Below are 23,648 nucleotides of genomic sequence, written 5' to 3' on the forward strand. Positions count from 1 at the left end.
TTTTCTGTATGGGGGTGATCAAATATTGGAACAAGGTCCCATAGATGATTGGATCTCTTTTCTTGGAGATATTCTAACTCTGCTGGACTGAGCAACCTAATGTAAATTGGCCCTGCTTTGAGTGACCGGTTCAAACAGACGACCTCAAGAAGTCCATATCCTATATTACCCTAGGACTCTGCAGGTAGATCAGTCTTTAAGAGCTATGGATAAAGCTACATTCCCAGGGAAATTGCAAATTTTCTTCTCTAATAAGCAAATTTTCAGGAATATTTAATGCTCTGTTTAAGTGTTGAGGATGAGCAGCTCCTTAAAATCTTACAGCTGCTTTTGACTTGAGGCAATAGTCAGGTTACTGGTTTCACAGGTTAATTTGAAAAGTTTAATTTTAGAAGCTTTCCTTACTTTCCTTACCATAGAGGCAAAATACAGCCTACATGTTGAAGCATAAAATACAACAACAGGAGAAAAGTAGTTTAGTTCTGATTCGGTAGCAGACTGAAGCAGTAGCTCACTACAATCTTTTAAGAATATTTTCTAAGCTCAACCAGTAATTGGAGCAATAGTTACCTTATTAAACCCTAAGAAAAAGCAGTTAGTCATTGCTAGGGATAGTATTAGGTTTTCTCCAACTATTGCTTTTTATCTTGTAGAATCTTAACATAGGGATAGAACAGAATATTTAATGAGCTTTTGGATTTAAAAGTCCCCAAGCACATACCCTTAATTTGGAAGAAAGAGAACATCCTTATTCTGAACACTTTCAGTATTCATACTGAAACTCCTGGGATTTTATCTTCAAGTTTTTGAAGAAAAATTAGTTTGTCCTGCTACTTCTTGCATGGCCAGGTTTTGCAGCTATTCTGCTGCACCTCTGATAGAGAAAAACATTATGAAATTAAAGGGGGTGAAGGAATAGTAGCACCTTTATATTTACCTCTGCTGCTCTGCCAGATCTCTGATAGCAGATTTATAAATTGGATACAATGAAGAATATAGCCAGCAGTGTATAATGAAGAGGATCATAATAATCTTATAGTAAATCCCTGCTAAAAACGGTCTTCTTTTCACATGCCTTATCCTCTTTATTTATAAAAGACTGAATCAATACTTTTCACTTATAAAAAAGACTAGTGAACAAAAAGCACATGCAGAGTGGGTACTCACATCCCTTTGGAAGACTGCAGTTTGATAACAAGACAGAAGCATTTCAGGAGTACCAGAAATCATTCAGCCTTGTGAGCTGCCCTTCTTCAGGATTATTACATGTATTTTACTGCGGCACCATGAAGAAAGCTCCTGCAAGGGGTCTCAAATCAATATAGTCACCTCTCAGGTGTTATCTGAGCAATTGAGCAAATGCTGCTAAGATGCTGAGTGGCTTTTGTACCACAGGAGAGAAAGACCTGGATCTGTACATCCACATATATAAATATAAACACATACTCCTCTATGTGCTTTTTTACTTGCAGTCCTATTAGTCCTCTTTCTCTCTTGCGCCTTTAACTTCTTACAAGCAGATGCATTTTGCAATAACTGGAAATATTTAGTATGTATTGAACAGAACAAGCATAAATAAAACTCCCAACACATCGACACCCATAGACTTGGTACATGAAATGATAACAATTGGTCCAATCACATTTGCCAGTTGTTTGTGGTTACTGGGCAGTGGGTGACATTTCCGGAAGGAGACAGAGCTGGGTTGCAGTTGCAGTTCCTCAGCAGCACTTCTCTTCACATTTAGGGAGTTTCACAGAATGAGGCAAGTCTCCTGCTATGCTGCTGAAGAGTGTACAGGTAAGTGCTACAAAGGTACTCGGCAGAGGTATGGGCTGCAGACATGCAGAAGGGAGTATTTTATCCCTCACCTTGGAGAGAAGGGGGGAAATAGTATTAAACTCAAATGAGAAGGCTACAGATCTGAATGGAGCTTAACAGTTCCTGGTGGGAGGTAAGCTTAAAGCAAAGCTGGAAGAAAATCTTAGATGATGGATGTTAAAAGCGCTTTGGATTTTCAGTCTGCTGCAGCAGCTGTGAAAGTTACATTTTGTGAAATCTGTGGAAGCAAAGTAGAGGGTAGTTAAAAGTGTATTTTGGAAGTCAGTGTTGCAGGAAGGGCATCTGGGCTCATTTTACAATAGCACCCACACTTTCATAATCCTTTCTGAAAATTGTTAAAAGAAAATGTAGAGCGGAAAGACAAGAGTACTGTTATTGGTTTTCACAGTTAACCTTTAAACAAAGAATAAGAAAGGAATTGCCATATTGCTTTTTCATAGGCTTTGATATTCTTTGATGAAGAGTAAATTTTCCAAAATCATCTTAGATGCTAAGGATTACAAGTTCCCCTGATGCTTTCAGGCACTTGTACAGCTCAGCAAGGATGCTTGGTGAGTGGTTTGGTGTTCACTTGTTGAGGGGCTTTGACTGGCTGGCTTAGTCACTAGTTATCAGCTCTGATACCAAAATTTACATCCCTGTCTTATTGCTTAGCAGGCACAAGAGGCCATTAGGAAAGCAACAGAGGAATCCAGGGTGGTAAGTTTTAAAATTTTATTCATGTAGCAGAGCTTTCCTTCATTAGCCAGGAAAAGCAGCTAAGTGTCTTTCTCAGTGATCAGGAAAAAGAAAACATTAGCTGAGTAATACAGATAAATCAGGTAAGACAAACCTGTGGCTGGAGGACAGAGAAAAGTGATCAGAAGGTACACCAACAAAAATTACTTATGTCACCTAATGCAGACTGGTGTATGGGTGTATTATTCAGGTAACTATGCAGTGGTAGTCTGGACTCCTGTTCTGGTTATGTTTGGCCCCCAGAAAGGGATATTGTCTCTTCTTCAGGTGGGGAGCCAGAGTTCCCTTTCTAAGAGAACTGCTGCAAAAATCACACTTTATTCTAAAGTGATGCTAGGGGAGTAGGAAGCATGGTGGCTATTGTGCCTTGCTTCATTGCATGATTACGTGCTATAAGGTTGTGCTTCATTTTCATGTGTAAAGGAACCAGCCTTTCAAGTACATTGTCAGAAGCAAGTAGTGCCTGAGAAGATTATACTTACTACTCTATAAGTGGAAAAGCTAGCAATGCCAATAACTGCATAAAATAGTTGGAGTCCTGGTACCATTACATACAGGTTCATAAAATGATGACATTGTCGTAACATCTAGCTGATCTTCACGAAGTACCCAAATACCTTTTAAAGGTAGATTGAGTAAAGCAACTATGTTTGCCAGCTACCCGAGATAGTTTCTAACCACAAATTATTCATATGCAGAAACTTTTGCAGCACAGTATTTTATTTTGGTAAGTTGTTGTGGTTTTTTAAAAAAATAAACATTTATGAACTTCCGTGAGAGTTATGAGAGGCAAGAGCTTGGGCAGAGACATTGCCCTGCATTTGCAGCTTTCCAGTGGTTCTTAGCTCATGGTTCTCAGCTCATGGTTCTCAGCTCTAGAGACATTCTGGAGGCAGATGATCTCTATCACTTTAGGCTTGTCTTAAAGAGTCTCTGGGAAGTGCAATTTCTCATCATGATTATTGTTCTGAAACTGGGAGTAGCTGCTTTGAAAAAAAAGGCTAGGGCTATAGTTATATCTTGAAAAGAAGAAATGAGGTCCTCATCCTCCATGGGAAGTTGGTGTTGAGGTAGAGGACCCTGTTGTAGCATGGACTGCTGCACTTCCAGGCAGTCACAGCTGGTGGGAGGTTTTACATCTCAGTTTACATCACTGATTGGCAAATATATTGGTGTGGATAAGCTGGGCAGCTTTATGTGGGCCTGCCCATCTTTATCTCTCCCATTCTTATATCTCAGAGCTGAGGCACCAGGCAGCCCTTGGCTTGGTGATGGGAATACTCGCACTGCTGCTGCATCCTGGCAGAAGCACATGACTGCAGATGTGTTGTTTCTATTGTAAGACATGACATGATGCCTCCCAGCTCGATTTGTGCATTTCTCAGAGCTTACCTCTTTCTTATTCACTGGCCTCCTACAGGAAAGTAGAAACAGGTGTACCAGTTTTTGGAAGAAAGGAAGAAGACATTCTTTCCAGGTTTTGTTTTTTTTTTTTTTCACAAACAGGATTAATTTGAGCATATAAGAAAATGTTAGTGGTACAACTGGCATTATTTGAAGGAAATTTTGAGACCAATATCTGTCAAACAGTGTAGGTGGTTTATTTTGGAGAATATTACTTCTCATCCTACAAACAGTATTGCAATGACTTTATATGCCATTCTGTAATGCCTTCCATGATTAAACAATTTTCTCTGTAAGGAAAGAACTGTGGACATCATCCATCTTGATTTTAGCAAGACATTTGACATGGTCACTCTTACACTGCTGACAAACTGGCAAGATGCAAACTGGACAGGTGGACCTCAAGATGGGTGGAGAACTGGCTAAAATGCTGAGCTGAAAGGGTAGTGGTTAATGGCTCAAAGTTAAACCAGCAGCCAATCGCAGCTGAAGTTTCTTAGGGGTCAATACTGAGCCTGATACTATTCAATAGCTTTATGAAATGTAGAGGAAAGGATTGAATACAGTCTTAGCAAGTTTGCAGAGGACAATAAATTGAGAGGAGGGAGATACTGAAAGGAAGGGCCAAACAGAGAGATTGTGACAGGCTAGAATATTGAGTCAACATGAACTGCATGATGTTTAGCAAAGATAATTATTAAATCCTGCTCCTGGGACAGAGCATTCCCATGCAGCAGTGAGAAGTGTACGGCGATGGGGATGTCTGACTTCCTGGGCTGCAGCCTGGACTACAGCCAGCAAGTCAAAGATGTGATTATTTCACTCCTCTTAGAATTCACTAGGCCACATCTAGGATGTTGTATCCAGCTTTGGTCTTCCTGGTCCAAGGCAGACACTGAAAAATTGGCAAAATATCCCTTGCTGGAAATATTCAAGACTTGGTTTGACGGGACCCTGGACAACCCACTCTAAAGCCTTACTTTCAACAGGAGGTTTGACCGCAAAATCTCTGGAGATCCCTGTTGACCTGGGTGTTCTTATGACTCAACAGTAATAGCAGACACAAAATGGGATGTGCACACAACTTTTTGTAGTGTCATGCAGAGGTACCAAAACGAGCTCTGGAGGAGCTTCAAAAAACAAGCCTGACAAAATATAATGTTGGAACCTCTCATGAGATTAGTCAACTATTTCCTGACCTAGAAAAGGTCTCTTGTACACAGCTGAAGTTAAGTTCTTGTGAAGATAATCTTTGGTGTGGGAACACAATGAGCTGAGATGCCCAGGAACTTTTCAAGGGAAATCTGAATCTGAAAATGAAGTGGAGATAGCTTTTGGTACAGAATTCATTTTTTCATTATCAGCTCACTGAGCAGAGTGAATTCTTTTTTTCTTTAGTGATATTAAGGGGAAAAGACTTTTAGCCAAAGTAACAGGCACAAGGGAAAGTCTGGAGTGGATACTCAGTAGGCATTTCTTTATCTATACTTTTCATTGTGCTAATGGTACTTAGCAGTGACTGGGTAGATCTCTTACCATGAGTGATGTAGAAATCATTTAATCACTTTCAGTGATGATCCTGATTTGATGGTGCAGAGAGAAAAGAAAGCTAACAATGGGAATCTCTCCTCAGAGAATTAATGTTTCTTATTTCCACTTAAGTAATGCAATTAAACACATTAACTATATGCATTATTTTCTTAATCTTCCCAAATACTTAACATCGCTGATATCAACAGGAAAGCTCTTTTGGGGCTAACTTTTCTGGGAAGATGTATTTGAGTTAATGCTTAGTGTGTTAACCTCAAAATCAGAAGCAGCAGGGCTAAAGAGGCATGTTGCTATGGCAAGTCTGGCAAATACTGTTGAGAAGCTAAAGTGCATATCACCACCTCTCTGTGGCTATTTTGCTTTGGGATCAGAGCTCATATCTGCACAGGGTATCTCCTACGCCACACACTGTCATACCAGCTTATGTTGGTGTTACTTCCAGTTTCTCTCTACCATGCTCCACTGACTCCAAGTGGATTTTGCTGTTTTTTTTTTTTTTCTGTACAAATATCTTGTAGAGCTCACACTATCATATAGGAATGTCCTGTCAGTCTGTCTTCAGCTAAGAAGAGCTCAATAGAGCTATAGCGAGTAATAACATAAAATGTTTGTCACTTATGCTTTCCAGTGATCCCAAAGATGTACAGAATATCAAATAACCTGGATGAAATGAAAAGAAGGCAGTTGAGAAGGGAAGATAATTGATAAATTAGTGGTTTTGATTCTATTTTTTATAGATATCTAAAGACCAACCAAGAATAGGGACCCAGTGGCATGGTGTCCTGTGCAATGCTACAGCACAGACACTGCAAGACCAGGTAAGTAGATTTGGACTGCCAAAAAAGAATTATGGACACAAGTAACATGGCCCAAGATTTTCTAGGGAGTTCAATGAAATGGGGAGAAAGAATAAGAGAAAACAAGTTAGGAGAACAGTGGTACAAAGAGCGATGTGGGTACTCTTCTCACATTCCAGAACAGCAGCCTTTACCCTAGGTGTTTCTACAGCTTCTCTGGGCTGTACTGTCTTGCTGCATCCTGAAATTTTTCAACAGAACTTCAAACAGGCAAAAGTCTTAAAAAATGCATCCGTAATGAGCTTAGTCCTAACACAATTAGCTTCACACTTTGGCAAATGTCCTGAAGATCTTAATTTAACACAAATTCTTATCGTTAGCTCAGAACAGAAACCTCCATGCTTAACAGCAAAATGAACCATTTCAGCTCAAACAATTTGGTGTAATAGAGCATCCACATGCATTCAAAACCTAATTCCAATATACAGTCTTTAGCTGTGCTGATCAGGAAAGTCTCTAACAAATCAATGTACTTTGTAAATCAAGTGTGGAACAATTTCCTTGCAGTAAATTCCTCATTTCTGAAATAAATAGGAGGAACCTGATTTCTTGTCTAACCCAACTATAGTAGCGAAGTCATGTGTCTATGCTGAGGCAGGAAAGCACCTTCAGTATCAATCTAGCAGTACTGGTAGAAGTTTTGATTTCTGTACTGCTCCTAGGCAGACACTCCTAGACTAATGCAGGGAGGTTTGCTCCTCCACCAACACAGGCAACGCATTTTAGCATACTAAATTTTATAAATATCTGTATGTGTATATCCAGCATGAAAGTGATCATTAGTAAAATTATTTTTTTCCACTCACATGATGATAGTGTTTGTATTACAAATGAAATAAGCCATTTAAGAACAAAAGAGTACTATCAATTGCAGTAAACATTTTGAGGGTGAGTAGCAGTAGACTTGTGCTGTAATCTGTTTTTCTTTTTAAAATATTGTTCTTTACAACGTGCTGCCTGCCTCAGCAGGAAGCTAGTGAGAGTCTAGTATGGAGTTCAAACAAATTTTAGGATAAGCACTATCTTTTCAAACGAAGAGAAGGGGTTTTGTCTTCTCCAAAAAGCATATATTCATACAGGATCAGCATGGTACCTCATATATGATTTCATTCTTTGCAGTCTGATGTCATCCTTGTAGCAGAAGTAATGCATCTTCTTTTCAATCAGCTCCCCCCTTCATTTCTTTATCCTAGTGAGAACAAGCTCTGATAATGAGTGAATAGCTGTGCTGGATTCCTGATGAAAGGCATATCTCCTGAAAAACCTACTGGCATGCAACAGGTGTGAAGTAGCAAAATCCCACAGAACAGGATAATATTAAAGTTCGTGACAGACTGCTGGAAATGTGCAGTTGTTAAAAATAAGTAAGACACCTTCACAAAAAGATTGATTTAGACTTGAGTCTGCACAGATATCTTTTGTATGTGGTTCAGATTGCTTCTCCCATCCTCAGTAACAAATATTGAGGCCAAAGCAGAGTGCTAGTATAAAACAGAAGTGGGTATGGGGGAAGCTGAGCAAATTATTAGTGTTAGAACAGTTGTTTTCTAAATTTATGATCCTTCCCACACATGCTATTGGAGAAGTACAGCAGACTTCAATGTGGATTTAGGTTTATTTTGTTTACAATATTTCTCTATTGAAAGATCTGGATTACAGTAAGAGCTTAATAGAAATTTGAGGTAGTTTTATTGATATGCTATACTTCAACACAGAATGAGGTGCAATTCTGGTATTTCACAGAATCACAGAATCACAGAATAACCAGGTTGGAAGAGACCCACCGGATCATCGGATTTCCAAGGGAGGAAAAGGTAATGAAATAGATTGAAGGGGAAACAGACATCCTGCACACACTCTCCCTCAGATATTTTTAAGCAAATTTCTTTTGAGGAACAATGCCTTGGGATAGTGGATGTTTTTGCCCCTATATTCAAAATGTGAACTAGGAGGAGGCCACTAGAAGCATTTCTGTTTTTCAGTGGAGCTTGCTGTGCAAAGATGTGTGAAACAAGAAATTGCAAGTCTCGTTTTCCTCCCTACACTTTTCCAAAATGTTCTTTCAGGATGTGTTACAGACAGTATTTCTCACTCCTAGGATGCTTTGTACCACCTGGGTGACAGCCATGATTCACAACTGCTTCACAACCGCTTCACAACCAAGACAGAGACATTTTAAAAAACCTATGATCTCTAAAATGTTTTTGGCTGTTACTGATATTGAATATTTTTCCTCTCATAGTTAACTAATATCACCCTACTCAGGTGCTTGGAATAGTAAGGCAGATTAGAAATATGAATCAAAAATCTAGTTTTGTCAGTAACAGCTAAAAGTTACTCTTTCTAACTGCATATTAACATTCAGCTACTCATATTAGCAGCTGATATTTTACTTACTCATAAATTGCAATTAACCCATCATAATTACAGCTTAATAATGGATCCAGCCAGTTTTACATAAAAGGACCAGTCCTTTAAGTGGCACTGGGAGAGACTCTGAGCAGATCTGAGTTTTGCACAAGCAGAACAGGATCCAGCAGACGATGCTCTCCCTGTATCTCATTCTTTTACCTAAGTAGCAGGTGTTGCCCTTGCTTGAGGACAGTGCTCTGACCCATCCCAAATAAAGGCCTGAGGAATAGGTGGCCAATTCTTGGTGCAGTTGGCTCAGCGATATGTCTACTAAAATCACCTCTTTCACAGTCAATACATGGCAATATGGTATTTTCCCCTGTTTAAGAAAGGATAGATTATATTAGATCAGTTGTCAAGAAATTGAACCTTATTAAATCTGATCAGGCCCCTGGTAACTCTTCCACAGGATTTTGGAAGGCAATTTCAGAGGAAGCTGTCTTAACGCCATGATTGTGATTGGCTACTTTATATTTAGGCACAAATCAAAGGGGAAATTGAAAAAGACAGAGCCTTGATACACTATCCCATGAGAGCCAATCATCAGAGGTGTCATTGGTAAAACTAGAACTGGAGAGTATTAAAGTTATACACTAGAGAGGAGCATTGGGCTCGTGGCTTATTGCAAGACTAATACACAACTACGGGATAATATGTTTGCATTTATTAACATGAATTAAGTCGACATGATGCATCTAAATATATACAGGAAGCAAAGAAGGCTAGAAACCAATATTGATAATTCAAGTCTTGATTCTTTCATGAATGTAACGAGGAGCAGGGTATAGCTGATCTGATGTAAAATAAAATGATATGATTAAGGAAAACTTTGCTACTTCTAATGGAATTTTCTGGCAAGCAGAAGTCTGATCAAGAGTTTAGCAAAGATGAGTTATTCATGAAATTATTCCTAGCACTTTGGGGAATATTTCAAAAATCAATTTTAGCACTCACATGTTTAGAGACTCCTCTGGAGGCCTCATTCTCTGCTATCAACATCAGCTCAGTGTTTTCAGGACTGTCACACCAGCTTTACCATCAACTAACTAAAGAGGCAGTTTACCCACAATGAATTTAAGATGTTGAGGTGGGTCTTATTTTGTGCTTTTTATTACATACATAAGTGAAGGAGAGAAGTAGTTTTCCTGAAGACCCAGCCACTACACCTACATAACTCCCACCACCCTGTATGGTCCACTTCTGAATTAGCACTCCAAATCCTTGAGTCCTGGTGCAATAAATGTAGAAAAACAAAACACCTGAGTTGCCATGGTTATTTGTGTACGTCTCCAAGTTTGGAACAACATGTATTATGCCTGAGCATAAAGGACACAGTTCTCATTTCTCAAGGGCCTTTCATGCAATCCAGGCTAAAGGAACCTTGATGCTACTCAGATCTCAGGACAAATAGTCCTTGAAATCTGGGCCAGACTCTCAACTATTATTAAAAAGCTTTGGCCCATGAAATGGTTGCTATAATGCAAATTCAAACAAGGTGACGGTCTGATGCGGGTGATATAATGGTACTATGCAAACCCACTGTTATACTTCTTTTATTATATTATATATATCAATTATATATATCAACTTTATTATACATATTAACATATTTATTAACTTATTATATATATTAACTAATTCTATGTATCATCAATATTATATAATGTAACACCCCCCACATATTTATATGCTGTCTGAGAGTCTTTCAGATATCTCTGCTTTCTTCCCACTATTAATTGGGATGTAGTTATCAAGACCTACAAGAATTCAAACCAACATGACAAACTTGAGAAGTACTGGGCTTGATTTAAGGATATCTTGGCTTTTTCTTGCTATGCCACAGAGGTTTAAGCTTTTTAGCTGTAGCGTGGGGAGAATGATATGCATGTCTTTTGACAGAGCTTTGAGATCAACTGCAGAAAGGTACTACATAAGAGCTAAGCATTATTATTATGACTGCCTTTTAATATTATCTGAACAACTCTTTAGCTGTTAGCCGCTCTTAATACTGCAGAATACAAAAAGACAATCTTTACCACATACCAGTTTGTTGTGGAGTACCACAGAACAGTATGTGCATTGCATTTTTTAACCAAATATGAAGCAACAGGATGTAGTCAGTTAAAATGTTCTTTTGTAAGATTATATGTAAATGATGAATGTTAATACCGTTGCTTTCAAAAGTATTATTCTCCGATATAACTGTATATTTGAACAGAAATGAGTTAAGCCTGCAGGAGGACAAAACTAATCTTGCACAGACTCCTCACGGAGGCTCAGTCTGGCAGTAAGATATCTTTTCCCACATGCACCACACAGCAACCATTGCACGGACGAGCCTTCCATACTAACATGGGTAAATTTATTTATTTATTTTTTAAATAAAGTCTCCTGGTTTAATTTTGCTAGCACTGTACTGGTCTAGCGATAGCACTAAATCCCGAGATCCAGTGTGAGCTTCATTTTATCCCTCACACTTTGATGTCTATACTTTAACTATATCCAGACCCACACTTGGCCAGTTACAATATAGATCATACTTTGCTCCTGTCCTACCCTGTTTTCTCAGAACACTCTTTCAAATGATCCCCTCTGCATTGGGGAATAACTTTTACAAATGACTATGCATGCTGTCTATGTGACCTAAATCTGTGTGCAGACTCAATCATTTTAGGCAGTAGAAGAATGTAACTGTTCAGAAATGGAAGGCTCTGAAGAATTCCTATGGCTAAGTAATAGCTGCGGATCAGGGGATCCTGTGTTAAATTCACCAACAAGCTATTCTGACAGGGCATCAGATGATTGGTAGGGAACAGCAACATACAAGCCAAGGGGGCATTTCTTCCCCCCATGAACTCCTCACTGGGAATGCAACTAAAAATCCTCCCGATGTTGTGTGCTTATGGGCAGCTTTGCCCTCACATAGTTGAGGCTCATGGTTGTTACTTCATCATTGGCTGAAAGAAGGAAGTAAGGCAATGACTCTTCAAAATATCAGGGGTTTTGCTTTTTGTTCTTAGAGCTCACATAAATTGAAGGGTCAAGTAAACAACACGAAGAGTGGAGATAAATACTAATCTGTAAGTATACACAGAATGAGCAAAAGCCTTGTGTTTTTTTTCTAAAACAATGTTTGCAATTTTAGGACAAAAGTTATCCAACTGTCTAGTTGTTTTATTTTGAACACATTTTAAGGTTTTTTCTTCACTACTGTTTTTTGTCGTTGTTATTTGTAATTTCCTAGTACAGGAAAACATTACTTCATCCTTTTTCTTATTGCTTTCTCATAATTCTACACTGCCTTCTAAAATAGGGAGGCAACTCATTTTGGTTTTATCCATCTTTGCACATGTGTTTGATCTCATCCAGTCTCTCTATGGACCAGAAGAGTAACTTTGTTATCTTTGATAAAATATAGCTAGGATAGTGTACAATTATTTTTAGGAAGGTTCCTTGATTTCCATGTTTTTGTGTAAAAACAGTGAAAATCTCAAACAAAAGAGGACTAACTCAACATATTTTCCAATCTCATTTCTTCTTCTTATACAGAATTTAAACTAAAAAGTATCAGTACAATGATGACAGCCTGTGAGACCTGAGTCAATAAGCAAAGACATGAGTTACAGGAGTAGCTAAAAGATGTTTGAAAAAAGTCAATACCTAAATGTAATCATAGAATCATAGAATAGTTTGGGTTAGAAGGGACCTCAAGTTCATCCAGTTCCAATCCCCTTGTGATGGGCAGGGTCACTTCCCACTAGATCAGGCTGCCCAAGGCCCCATCCAACCTGGCCTTGAACACCTCAAGGGATGGGCCGTCCACAGCTTCCCTGGGCAACTTGTTTCAGTGCCTTACGACTCTCATTGTGAAGAAATTCTTCCTTATCTCTAGTCTAACCTATCACACTTGATACTTCATATTTTTAATTTGTAATGTTTTCAGTTAAGCAGACATTTGTACTACAAACTTCAGATGTGTCTTGTTATTTGGAAATGATTTCTGCAATAGTTGTAGCAGTGTAGCCTACATTACAATAACATAGCATCGAATTAGAGAAAATTGAAAAGCAATTACAATACTCTCTACAGAAAGTATCTCCTAGACTAAACATAGGACGTTTGTGAAACAAGTGCACATTTTAAGCAGACTTTTGTTAAATAATATTTGCGTTTTACACTACCTCCAACCTAGTTTACAGAAATGTCAGTTCTGACAAGCACATTTTTCCATTTTCTTAAGTCTGTCAAAAATAGAAATCTTTCATTTTAATTGAACTTTTTTCCTCTCTGAATTCAAATGAAACTTCTCAGTTTGGTGCATGCAGACTGCAATTGCTTCTTCTGCAGAACCCAACTGTCAGAATACATGAAAATCTGTGTGCAGCCTGCCAGTTCCTCAACAGACATATACAGGAGGATAAATTTTGCAAACTCTTGTTATACAAAGGGTAGAGCTCACTGTATGGCAGAGATTGTAAGAATGCCATAGTGTTTGACAAATGAGTTTTTTGGGGTTTTTTAATAAGTTGATATAATATTGTAACATAATTGTGACTGATGAACCTGGTTGGTAAAGTAGTAAGCAAGGAAGCGAATAAGTGAGTGACAGGCTGTTCTGGATTGCTTAGTCAGGTGCAAACTAGCAACATGCATTTTACCACTGCCAAATGCAAAATTGTTCATCTAAGAATGAAATAGAAGCACAGTGCTGGTGGAGACAGCTCAGTGAGGAGCCACAAGCATGACTGGGATGAAGAGGAAATAGGTGTCTTCTGTTTCTTGTCTCTACTTATCTCTAGATATCTATAGGGAAAGCCAAAATTTGACAAAGGGTTTTTAAATCTGAAGGCAAAATCAGAATCTCATAGTGTGTCTGGAATCTGAGATTGTACAAATTCTGTTTAGAAATATGGTTCACCTTTCTTTTAAAAAAAAAACAAACAAAAAACACTGCACACACAATCAGTGAGAAAATTTAGAGTAAGATAAAAGATAAACAAGTTCCTTAAGGTTGGAATGAATATTCTTTTACCGAGAAATTTTTGAAAGAGACAGAATTGTTTTTGTCATGTTCTGGCTGAAAGAAAACAGTCCAGGGAAGTCCCGTAGACTCTGCTGCACAGAAATTCACAGGAAATCAATGGGATGGCCTTATCCACACTGATTAATGAAGAATCTTGAATACAGGAGAATCTTTTTGGTGATCATATTTCTGAAAGAACCCATCATCTGCTCTCTTGGTAATCTATCTCCTTTGTCAAAGTAAGCCACAGCTATTTTGGCAGTTGTCCCCAAGCCCTTTCCAACAGCAGATATCTCCTTAACTGGTACGACATTCAAATTAAGTGGTTGCCCTTAGTTTCCTCATGGCTGTTCAAAGCACATTTCCAGTAAAAGTTTAGCTAGGTGATTAGGGGCTTAACACAGAGGAAGACCAAACCTTGCTCCAAACATGAGCAGTATCACTGAACAGGCAGTAGCTACAGGGGGTAGGAAGGCATGGAAACAAGAATATCTCCTTAAGTAGAAATTCTCTACCTTTCGACACACAATAGGTTTTAAGTCCTCTCTGTGCTCCTTCTGTTCTTACAGGTGTCTTGAGCTCTCATCAGAGTGCGTGAAGTGACACTGAAAAGCTGCAAAGTATTGTCCTGAAGGAACTCCTTGGTTCGTCAGACATTGTTTTGGGGTCATAGGTCACATGGAGAGGAGAGAAGAAGGGATGAGACTGGAACTGTAGCTCTGCAGACACAGTATAGCAACTCTGTAAAATGCAAGATTGTTTAAAATGTTAGTTTTAAGCAAGCTAGATTCAGTACTGAAGCAATGCTATTACAGCTGGCAAGAACATAAACCAGCTGACATTGGCAAGGGGCTAAGCAGCATAGGGGAAAACAATTTTTCAGATAGCTTGATTCCACTTTCAGTGCTCCCTTCTTTTGTTCCTCCTCTTCTGTCAGGTATTTTCTGGCTCTTCTGTAGTTTATGTTTCTGGTTAGGTTTTGTATATAGCCTATGTTGTATAATTAATTAGTCTCTTCTAAGACCTGCATTCCATGTGCCTCCTGTTAAGTTCTGGCCAAAGGATTTAGTTGTATTTCATATCAATATGTTTTTACTTATGTGAATGCCAGTACAATAGGAAACCTCATTTCACTGAAAAGCAGCATTTCCTCTGTGAAACATACCCTATGCCATGCTATACTATGTATTCATCATGCAATGATATTTCAGTGGGATGCTGGTAGCAGTGTGGAGCGGATAATCCGATGTCATAGCTGCCAGTAGATTTTTTTTTTTTGAAGATTAATGGAAATGAGATTTCCTGCAGAATCTTACAATGAAGGGATTTAGCGATGATCACAAGTTCTGCAGAAAGCTGCATTCCAGTGTCTCAGTTGCTTACATGCAGAGAGGAATAGGTCTCTAGCTGTCCCCTTAACAGGACTGTCTGAGGAAAATACCAGTTATCTGACTTCTGCTTATCTGTTTCACCACTGGGCTCCAAAGAGTGACTGCGAGGGAACCTTCTTTTCAGGTGCAGCCTTGCTGATGGGGCTGCTCACATCAGGCCACATTTCCACCGTGTTGCCTTTAGGGCTGTGGAACTTCTTTAACTTTAACTACGCATTTTAAATTAAAACGGTGTGATAATGCCACTTTTTAGAGATATCATTTTGAATTAAAACTTAACAACTTGGAGAAACTGCTGAACATCTATTGCTAATCCCTTCTGGCTTGCATAGTTGTGAGGCTGAAATGCCATGGCTCAGAACAGAACTGGAAAGAACTTGCATGGTTTCTGATGCAAGAGCTGCAATGTGCCAATCAGCAGTGTCTTTGAGATAAAGCTCTTTCATCACAACCCATTTTACTTCTCATAAGACACTGGAATTTGCAGTCCATGTAACTGAGAGATTAAGTTTCGCACAGAAAAGGTCAGGGAGTGCCAACGACCAACGTATCAACTTGAGGTATGGCAGTTATCTTTGTATTGATTACAGTTAAACATCTGGAGACTTAAATGTGTTGGGATAGTTGGAGAATAACTGACGTTTCAATATATAAAGAGATTTTGATTACTGTCGGGGAAAATGTATATAAATATTGCTAAGAAACAAAAAAAATATCTAAAATGTATCACAGATTCATTTCTCACTGCAAGGAAAACAAATTTATAAAAACTGTTTAGGGAATTTCCTCTTTCCCACAAAACAGAGAGATGCCAAATAATTTTTTTCCCTCCCAAGTTCTGGCAGTATGTGCCACCTAAATATAAAAATAAACTGAAACAGTGGTCATACAAAGAGATGCAGAAACTACTTTGTGACGTTAACAATATTGCAGTATTAAAAGAAAAGATTGCAAAAACTCGCTCAGGAGAAAATGCCCTCTTATGTTGTGGGAGTCACTGGCAAAATGGATGACATACCAGAGTCAGTTATAAATTATAGTTTGGGTAGCAGTATAACTGGGAGAGTACAGAGCCCAGCACTATTCAATTTTCCTCGCTTTTTTCTGTGACTGTAATATGGATATCCTCTTGATACTTTAATAGATGTAAACAAGCTTGAGGATAACAGCCTCCCTGAACTCTTCCCCTCCAACTCTTTTAGTATGTAAAAATCCTACCACGTTACATTTAGAATTATAAGAATTATACTTAATCTCTCTTTGAAACAGTAATACCTTAGAAATGTATAGAGTACTTACTAAACTTGCTATTACCTTTCATCTAGCCTCAGCCTGGGCCAGGTAGACCTATTTTCACTAACCCAGGATGTTCTTTCCTAATGTTTTCTAACAGCCCATTTTGTAACACACAGTTACCACATATTAGACGTCAAATGGCCCTGAGCACAAGGGCAGCACGAGCCACGCTACTCAGTCTGGCAAGATCTGAGCAGGATCTCCTTGGAGCCTGCGTATCCATGGAGTTTAATCCCTTACACAGCTAAACTAAGAGGAGAAGGAGTTGACTGTAATATGTGCAAAACTCAGCTCCTAGTAACAAACAAAATTTCAAAATTTATAGCTTTGATAGGACAACATATGGTTATCATCTGGCTTTGGGAAGGACAGATTTGTGTTGCAAATAAACTGATGAATGAGTAGCAGAATTCAAACAATATCTCTGATCTTCACTGCAAAAGCATACAAATGCTCAGAAGAGGAGGACTAATAACACAAAGAGTTCAAAACTGCCACAATCATGTCATTTCTCTAAGGATCTGTTCTTCCCACATAGTACTAATGCATACTTTTTTTTAAGGGCGTGGCTGGTAATGTCTTAAAGACTAGAGTAGCTTCTCCACCCAGACTTCTCATCCAGCTGTTCTCTAGGATAAAACTATTGGTTACACCTTGTATGAGCTATGAGACTCCAGGATTCTCTCTTGCACAATATCCAGGTGAAAAGTTTTGCTGACTTTTCAGGTGGGCCCTCTCATGCCCACTTTATCTTAGTCTTTATGTATTCTTTCATTTCTAGGATATGAACAAGGAAGATTTCAGGAACATGATTGAAGAGAATAGGAACATCAGTGATTCCTCCTGTGCCTTTGCGCACACCAACACCATGAGCACCATACTGATTACCGTCTACTCAGTTGCTTTAGCTGGAGGTGGGATTGGGTCCATTGCAATGTCACTACTGCTGGTCAAGATGAACACTCTGTCTGTGACCACTACAGCCATCGTTAACCTGGTCGTTGTGCACAGCCTCCTCCTCTTCACAGTGCCCTTCCGCCTGCATTACTATGTCAACAAGAAGTGGGTATTCAAGATGCCATTTTGCAAAATGGTGAGTGCAATGGTGCACATCCACATGTACCTGACCTTCTTATTCTACGTGATTACACTGGTGATCCGATGGCTCATCTTCTTTCAATGGAAGGACAAGGTGGAGTTTTACAGGAAGCTGCATGCCATTGCCGCAAGCGCTGCCGTGTGGATCTTCGTCATGGTCTTTGTGGTGCCAGTCTTATACTTTGAGTATGGACGCTCAGGCCCATATAACGATACAATATGCTTTAAATTCCACAAAGAACTGCATCAGGAGAGTGTGAAGGCCCTGAACTACACCATAATTGCAGCTGTCACTTGCATTACTTGTGTCCTCCTGGCCTTGCAGGTGTTTATCCTGGTAAAAGTGTCAAGAAAGCTTTCCACATCCCTCTGGTCACACCAAGAGTTCTGGGCTCAGGTGAAAAACTTGATTTTCATCTGTGTCATCATAATTTGCTTCCTTCCCTATCACCTTTTTAGAGCCTACTACATACAGCACGTGAGTGATTTTGGCCAGTTAGAAAGCTACAATGAAGTTTTTTTGAGTCTGACTGCCCTCAGCTGCCTGGACCTGCTGTCATTTGTGCTGAGTGGAAGCCGCCTCTTCAAGCAAAAAGTGGGTATTCTCCGCAGCAGGTTGTCTTGCTGCTAGCATCAACTTCCTTCAGCGTGTGTGTAATGGACATGGTAGAGCACAGTGCTGGAAAGACATTGCAAACCCCCTCCTGAGAATGTAAGAGTGGGCTCTGGAAACAGAGCAACATGCTTGTGCAGGGCTCTGCACATCTTCCTCCTTGGAAAAATGGCATGAACTGCCTCCAGGAAGGTTACCTCTGGGATTTCCTCATGGTGCTACCTAGGCAGTTGTGGGTGCACCTGGAGGAGAGGGAGGAAAGGGCATCTTCTGTCTTATTATTTTTACATCAAGGTTTGTGAAGTCAAAGGCACTAGGAGGAGACTCAAGACAATTTGCAAACTATGTAGAAATACAAATAGAAAAGCAGTTTTTATGGAGTAAGGTACAGATTTTTGAAATGTAAAGATCTTTATAGTTTTCCACATGCATTTCTTATTTATTCCCCACAAGATCTTATGAAATAACAGACAAGTTATTGTTCCTCCTGAGTAGGCCTGTTCTTTCACTATAAAGAGAAGCATAACTTTCTAATGAACTGAACAAATAAACCAGCTATTTAAAATCAAATTAACAGTAAATATTTTTTTCTTGTAAGATTTTCTCAAAATATCAGTTTTTGGAGATGGTATCACTGCAGTAGAAAAGGGTTCGTTTTCCTCATTTGCACATGATGAAAACGTCTCCAACAACAATGACACATTATTACTGAAATGAACATTGAAGTTCAAACAAACAGCGTATTTTTATTTGCAGAATTGTTCCATTTAAGAATAAAGAATTAACAGTGAGAATCATTTTATTTAGATCATTCAGACAGCGTTTTTCTTCTCTCAAAAATTCAAATATTTTAGTTCTCCAAGGTAACAATTTTTTTTGTTCCCCTGTGTTGTTTTTATGCAGTTTTGAAGTTTATAGCTACTTACACTATCTTCATCTTGAAACAGATTCTGTAAATTTAGTAGTAGTAGAAGAAATTGAAATGATACTTCTTGAATTGGAAGAATGGAAAAGAATAATAGACCTGATGTAGCTAAAAAGCTTATTACATCCCAGTAAGGCATTGGAAGTCACTATTTCTGAAGACAGAATCAAATTCCATTTGAAAAGAGGAAAAAAATCAGCAGAAAAATTCTGTAAAGGTTATTCAGGCTTTTGTAGTTCAGCAGCTTTACACCTATCCCCCCACCTGAAAAAAAGAGTATGAATCTCTGACTGCTATAACCCCAGACAGCAATGGCTAATTTATCTTTCTTCTTCTTGTCAAATACATGAGGTTACAATTATTCATATAGAGTCAGCGGAATAATATTTTAATAATTTGACATATTCGACATTATCAGCTGATTAATTTCCAGTGACGATCTGTCCTCATGATGCTGTTGAAGTCTACCTTTTCATGCTTCTGAATATTTCCATTTCTTTCTACTTCACCTTCAACATCTCTTGCTCATCAGATGGCAATCAAATAACTATTGGTTGAACTTGCGGTACCAGTGCAATGTCATTGCTCTGCTCATTGCATTTGATCCCAACAAAGATGGTTACTTTATAGGATCCCATCTCTTCTATAGTCTTTCTTCCCTGTCTTCCTTCTTGCTTGAAGCTCCTTTACATCTCTCAGGAGGTCTGATCATGAGAGAATAGGTTCAGGTCAACATCTAATTAAAGTTATATAACATCAAAAATCATAAAGAGAGAAATGTGAGACCTTGCAGTGTGTGTGTGTGTCTGAGACAAAACTGAGAATGCATTTGTCCCAAAAGGATGATGGTAAATAGGAAGAACACTACCAGCCTGATTCTACAATTGTCAGGCAACTATGGAGATTTTCATAAGGAGTCAAATTGAATGTGTAGTTCACTATCAGTTAGTTAGGTGTCCTTAAGAAGGTTATAAATCGCTCTGATCCAGATTTCTTTTAAAACTACACAAACAAAGCATTTTTTCCTTGTGGCAGGAGGCAAGATGGAAAAGAGTACATTTCTGTTTCCTCCTATAGCAACATTGTGGGTGGAAGAAAATACCTTGCATATTTCTATAGGCACTGCATACCTTTGAAATAATGTATTATAGCCCTTCTGTCGTAATAAAGTTGTTAACAAATAACATTACTACCTGCTGAGAAAGTTAAGTCCTTCCTGCAAATATGCATATAAATAAAAGGCATTTTGTATCTGAATTTAACAAGACTTTCAAGAAATGAAGCATGTTTATAAACAGTATCTCCTGACCGTGCAGCTTAACCAATTGTTAACCAACTACACAAATTCACAATACAGTGCACCATAGCGTCACAAAAAAACCACTAGATAAGGGTTTTTTTCCAAATGAAAATTGATGTTAATGATGTTAATTCTAAATAAGGATGATAATGAGCAGAATTAGGCAGTCATAGTTCCATGCTTTAAGCTGGTGATTCTATTCAGCACAAGACACACTTTTTATTGGACCATCTGCACAAATTTTATATCTGCCACTTGTCTTGCTTTCTGAGTGTTAGTGTCTGGAAGAGAAAACCTCCCTCCACCCTGAAAAAAGGAAGTATCGGTTGACACTGGCAGAAATTGCCCTGCCAGGTGATGACAGAGGTGATGCTTCCAGCAGGGGTGCAGACTGGGCTTACAGGGAGGACCGGTTGCTGCTCCCTCCAGCCTCCTTCTGCTGTGCCCTTCACCACATTCTTGTTCTCTTCCACCTCCCTGGGCACCTTCCCTGCTAGCTTCATCCAGGAGGGCTAAGAAGGAATGGAGGTCTTGCCAGGCAATGACACAGAAGAAAAAGAGTCTGAAAGTTATTTAGACTCTGAACATGAAAGTGTAGATGAGGGTAGAGCAGCATCCGAAATGTAGCTAAGTGGCTCCTGTAACCAGAGGCAGTGATGGGAAACTGCTGAAGTGGGAACTAATCTATAGAAAGAGGGGGAATTTCCACTTAACGTCATCTACTTGGTAAGAGGCTCAACAGGCTTAAAGGACATGCCAATTTTGCTGACTTTGGATCACAGAGGACTGTTCTGGATTAGAAAACAACCACCTGAGAATACAAAAAGCTATATTACAACAGGATTAAAGTGAATATGACCTGGAGAATGTGATGGGGAGTGAGGAGAGGAGAGCAGCATGTTTCTGCCACACAGTGGCAAGATAACAAGGACTGCATCTTTGGCCTTCATCTCCTGTCGCTTATTGGACCCTTAAAGTTGCCAAAAGGTGGCACTGTCACAGATAGGAGCAAACTTGCTGTCTGCCACAATTTTTTCCCATTCCCACATGGCTCTTTCTATAGGGCTGGGATTCTTCCGCTGAATAGCTTTCAGCTGCATCAGTTCCCTCTCTAGCTCAGCAAGGAGTCATGGAAAATTGAGCCAATGCAAGGATAAATACAGCAAGACTGCTTTTTGCAGCAATGCTGGTAATATGGCATTTATCAGACTGTAATCCTACTTGTATCATTCTCCTTCGGATCATGATTCTTGATTTCCAGGCAGTTTTCCACAGATCCACATCACTTGACATTTCCATTTCCACATGCTCCCAGGGATCAAAGGGCCTTACACTACAGGTACTGCCAGCAGAAGGAGGGACCTCCACAGCTGCAGGCCAGGAAAGTTGTCTCAAGCTCTTCATGCTCTCTCCAGGGATAGGGAGAGGTGGGCATGGCAACCTTCAAAAGCAGGAGAGGTAGCAGTTCCTCAACAGCAACTTCAATAGCGTTGCAGGATTTGACATTTCTGGCCCATGAAATCACTAATTTCTGCCATTTTCAGAGAAATAGGACTTGGTGTGCACCTTCCCCTGTAAGTAGTGGCATGAGGTTTTTTTAATGGCATGAGGTTTAACAAGGCCAAGTGCTGGGTCCTGCACTTGGGGCACAACAACCCTGTGCAGTGCTACAGACTAGAAGTCTGTCTAGAAAGCTGCCTGGAGGAGAGGGACCTGGGGGTGTTGGTTGACAGCGACTGAACATGAGCCAGCAGTGTGCCCAGGTGGCCAAGAAGGCCAATGGCATCTTGGCTTGTATCAGAAATGGCGTGACCAGCAGGTCCAGGGAGGTTATTCTCCCTCTGTACTCAGCACTGGTGAGACCGCTCCTCGAATCCTGTGTTCAGTTCTGGGCCCCTCACCACAAGAAGGATGTTGAGGCTCTGGAGCGAGTCCAGAGAAGAGCAACAAAGCTGGTGAAGGGGCTGGAGAACAGGCCTTATGAGGAGCGGCTGAGAGAGCTGGGGTTGTTTGGCCTGGAGAAGAGGAGGCTGAGGGGAGACCTTATTGCTCTCTATGACTACCTGAAAGGAGGTTGTGGAGAGGAGGGTGCTGGCCTCTTCTCCCAAGTGACAGGGGACAGAACAAGTGGGAATGGCCTCAAGCTCCGCCAGGGGAGGTTCAGGCTGGATATCAGAAAAAACTTTTTCACAGAAAGGGTCATTGGGCACTGGAACAGGCTACCCAGGGAAGTGGTTGAGTCACCTTCCCTGGAGGTGTTTAAAAGACAGGTGGATGAGGTGCTCAAGGACATGTTTTGCTGGTTGATAGGAATGGTTGGACTCAATGATCCTGGAGGTCTTTTTCAACCTAGTGATTCTGTGATTCCGTAAACTCTATGGGTTGATCTTAGTTGGAAAAAAGGGCTGGTTTCAAAAGCCAAGGGTGTCATTAATAAAACATCAGCTTGACCTCCCAGACGGAAACTTCAGAAAATCAAAGTAAGCTTTCTGGTACGCGGTGAGATAATTTTTATGACTCTCTAGTATCTGCTTAATAAACCACGTTTTTGTTGAAAAGAGAAGTATCGGTAAAGATAACATACAATATCCATTACCTGAAATATAACAGTAAGTAATACACAGTTCTCTTTCCTCTGGTAATACAGCAGATGGGCTAGCTGGCTGATTTCACTGTCATGCAATAACACTTCCCTCTCTACCAGTAGTGCCTCCAGTTTGGGAATGGCTGGCTGGTTTTGCTCTTTAGCTCTGGTATCTGTGCCCTCAATGAACTGTGCGCCACCCATGGGTGACTGGGGCTCACCTGAATTTGATGTCTTGCTAACGGAAATGGTGCAAGTCCTATAGATGGGAGAGGTAACACAAAACCTGATGGGGCTTTAGCTATCAAATCCACAGGCAACCCCATCCATAGTAGGGCCATGGTGAGAAACTACAATATGCCCATTGCCAACAAGGTTTTAGCATAGAAATTTAAAAGCTTATCCAAATGCTTCATCTGAACCTGGGAAGCAATATCCTGACCTGTACTTGCAGGGACTGTGCATTAAGGGAAGTAAACTCATGGAAAAAGTCTTGCAGCCTCTCATCTGTTTTAGAGGTCTACAGCATGGAGAAACACAACAAACTGCCTGTGGATGCAGGGAAAGGCATACACTAGTGGTGGCACCATAATCTCCAACAGAGACATGCAAGA

General features: G+C 39.8%; 2 protein-coding genes across 5 annotated transcripts in view; one reads left to right on the top strand and one right to left on the bottom strand.

Annotated features, from left to right (window-relative positions):
* The window catches only part of STAC (SH3 and cysteine rich domain), a 598,932-nt gene that overhangs the window by 66,220 nt on the left and 509,064 nt on the right, over positions 1–23,648 (bottom strand). The gene's annotated exons all lie outside the window — the stretch shown is intronic.
* Positions 1,712–18,399, top strand: GPR141 (G protein-coupled receptor 141). 4 transcript variants are annotated; one of them, XM_069859042.1, is made up of 3 exons: positions 1,758–1,800; positions 2,283–2,393; positions 17,296–18,399. In XM_069859042.1, the coding sequence occupies exons 2-3, from the start codon at positions 2,355–2,357 to the stop codon at positions 18,241–18,243; spliced, it is 987 nt and encodes a 328-aa protein (XP_069715143.1). In that variant the 5' UTR covers positions 1,758–1,800; positions 2,283–2,354; the 3' UTR covers positions 18,244–18,399. The 4 variants fall into 4 exon arrangements, with proteins under 4 accessions (XP_069715145.1, XP_069715143.1, XP_069715146.1 ...); XM_069859044.1 differs by lacking the exon at positions 2,283–2,393 and having other exon boundaries at positions 1,712–1,800; positions 17,296–18,396; XM_069859045.1 differs by lacking the exons at positions 1,758–1,800; positions 2,283–2,393 and adding an exon at positions 8,161–8,206 and having other exon boundaries at positions 17,296–18,397.

Source organism: Phaenicophaeus curvirostris, chromosome 6 (assembly GCF_032191515.1).
Source record: "Phaenicophaeus curvirostris isolate KB17595 chromosome 6, BPBGC_Pcur_1.0, whole genome shotgun sequence".
Lineage (NCBI taxonomy): Eukaryota > Metazoa > Chordata > Aves > Cuculiformes > Cuculidae > Phaenicophaeus > Phaenicophaeus curvirostris.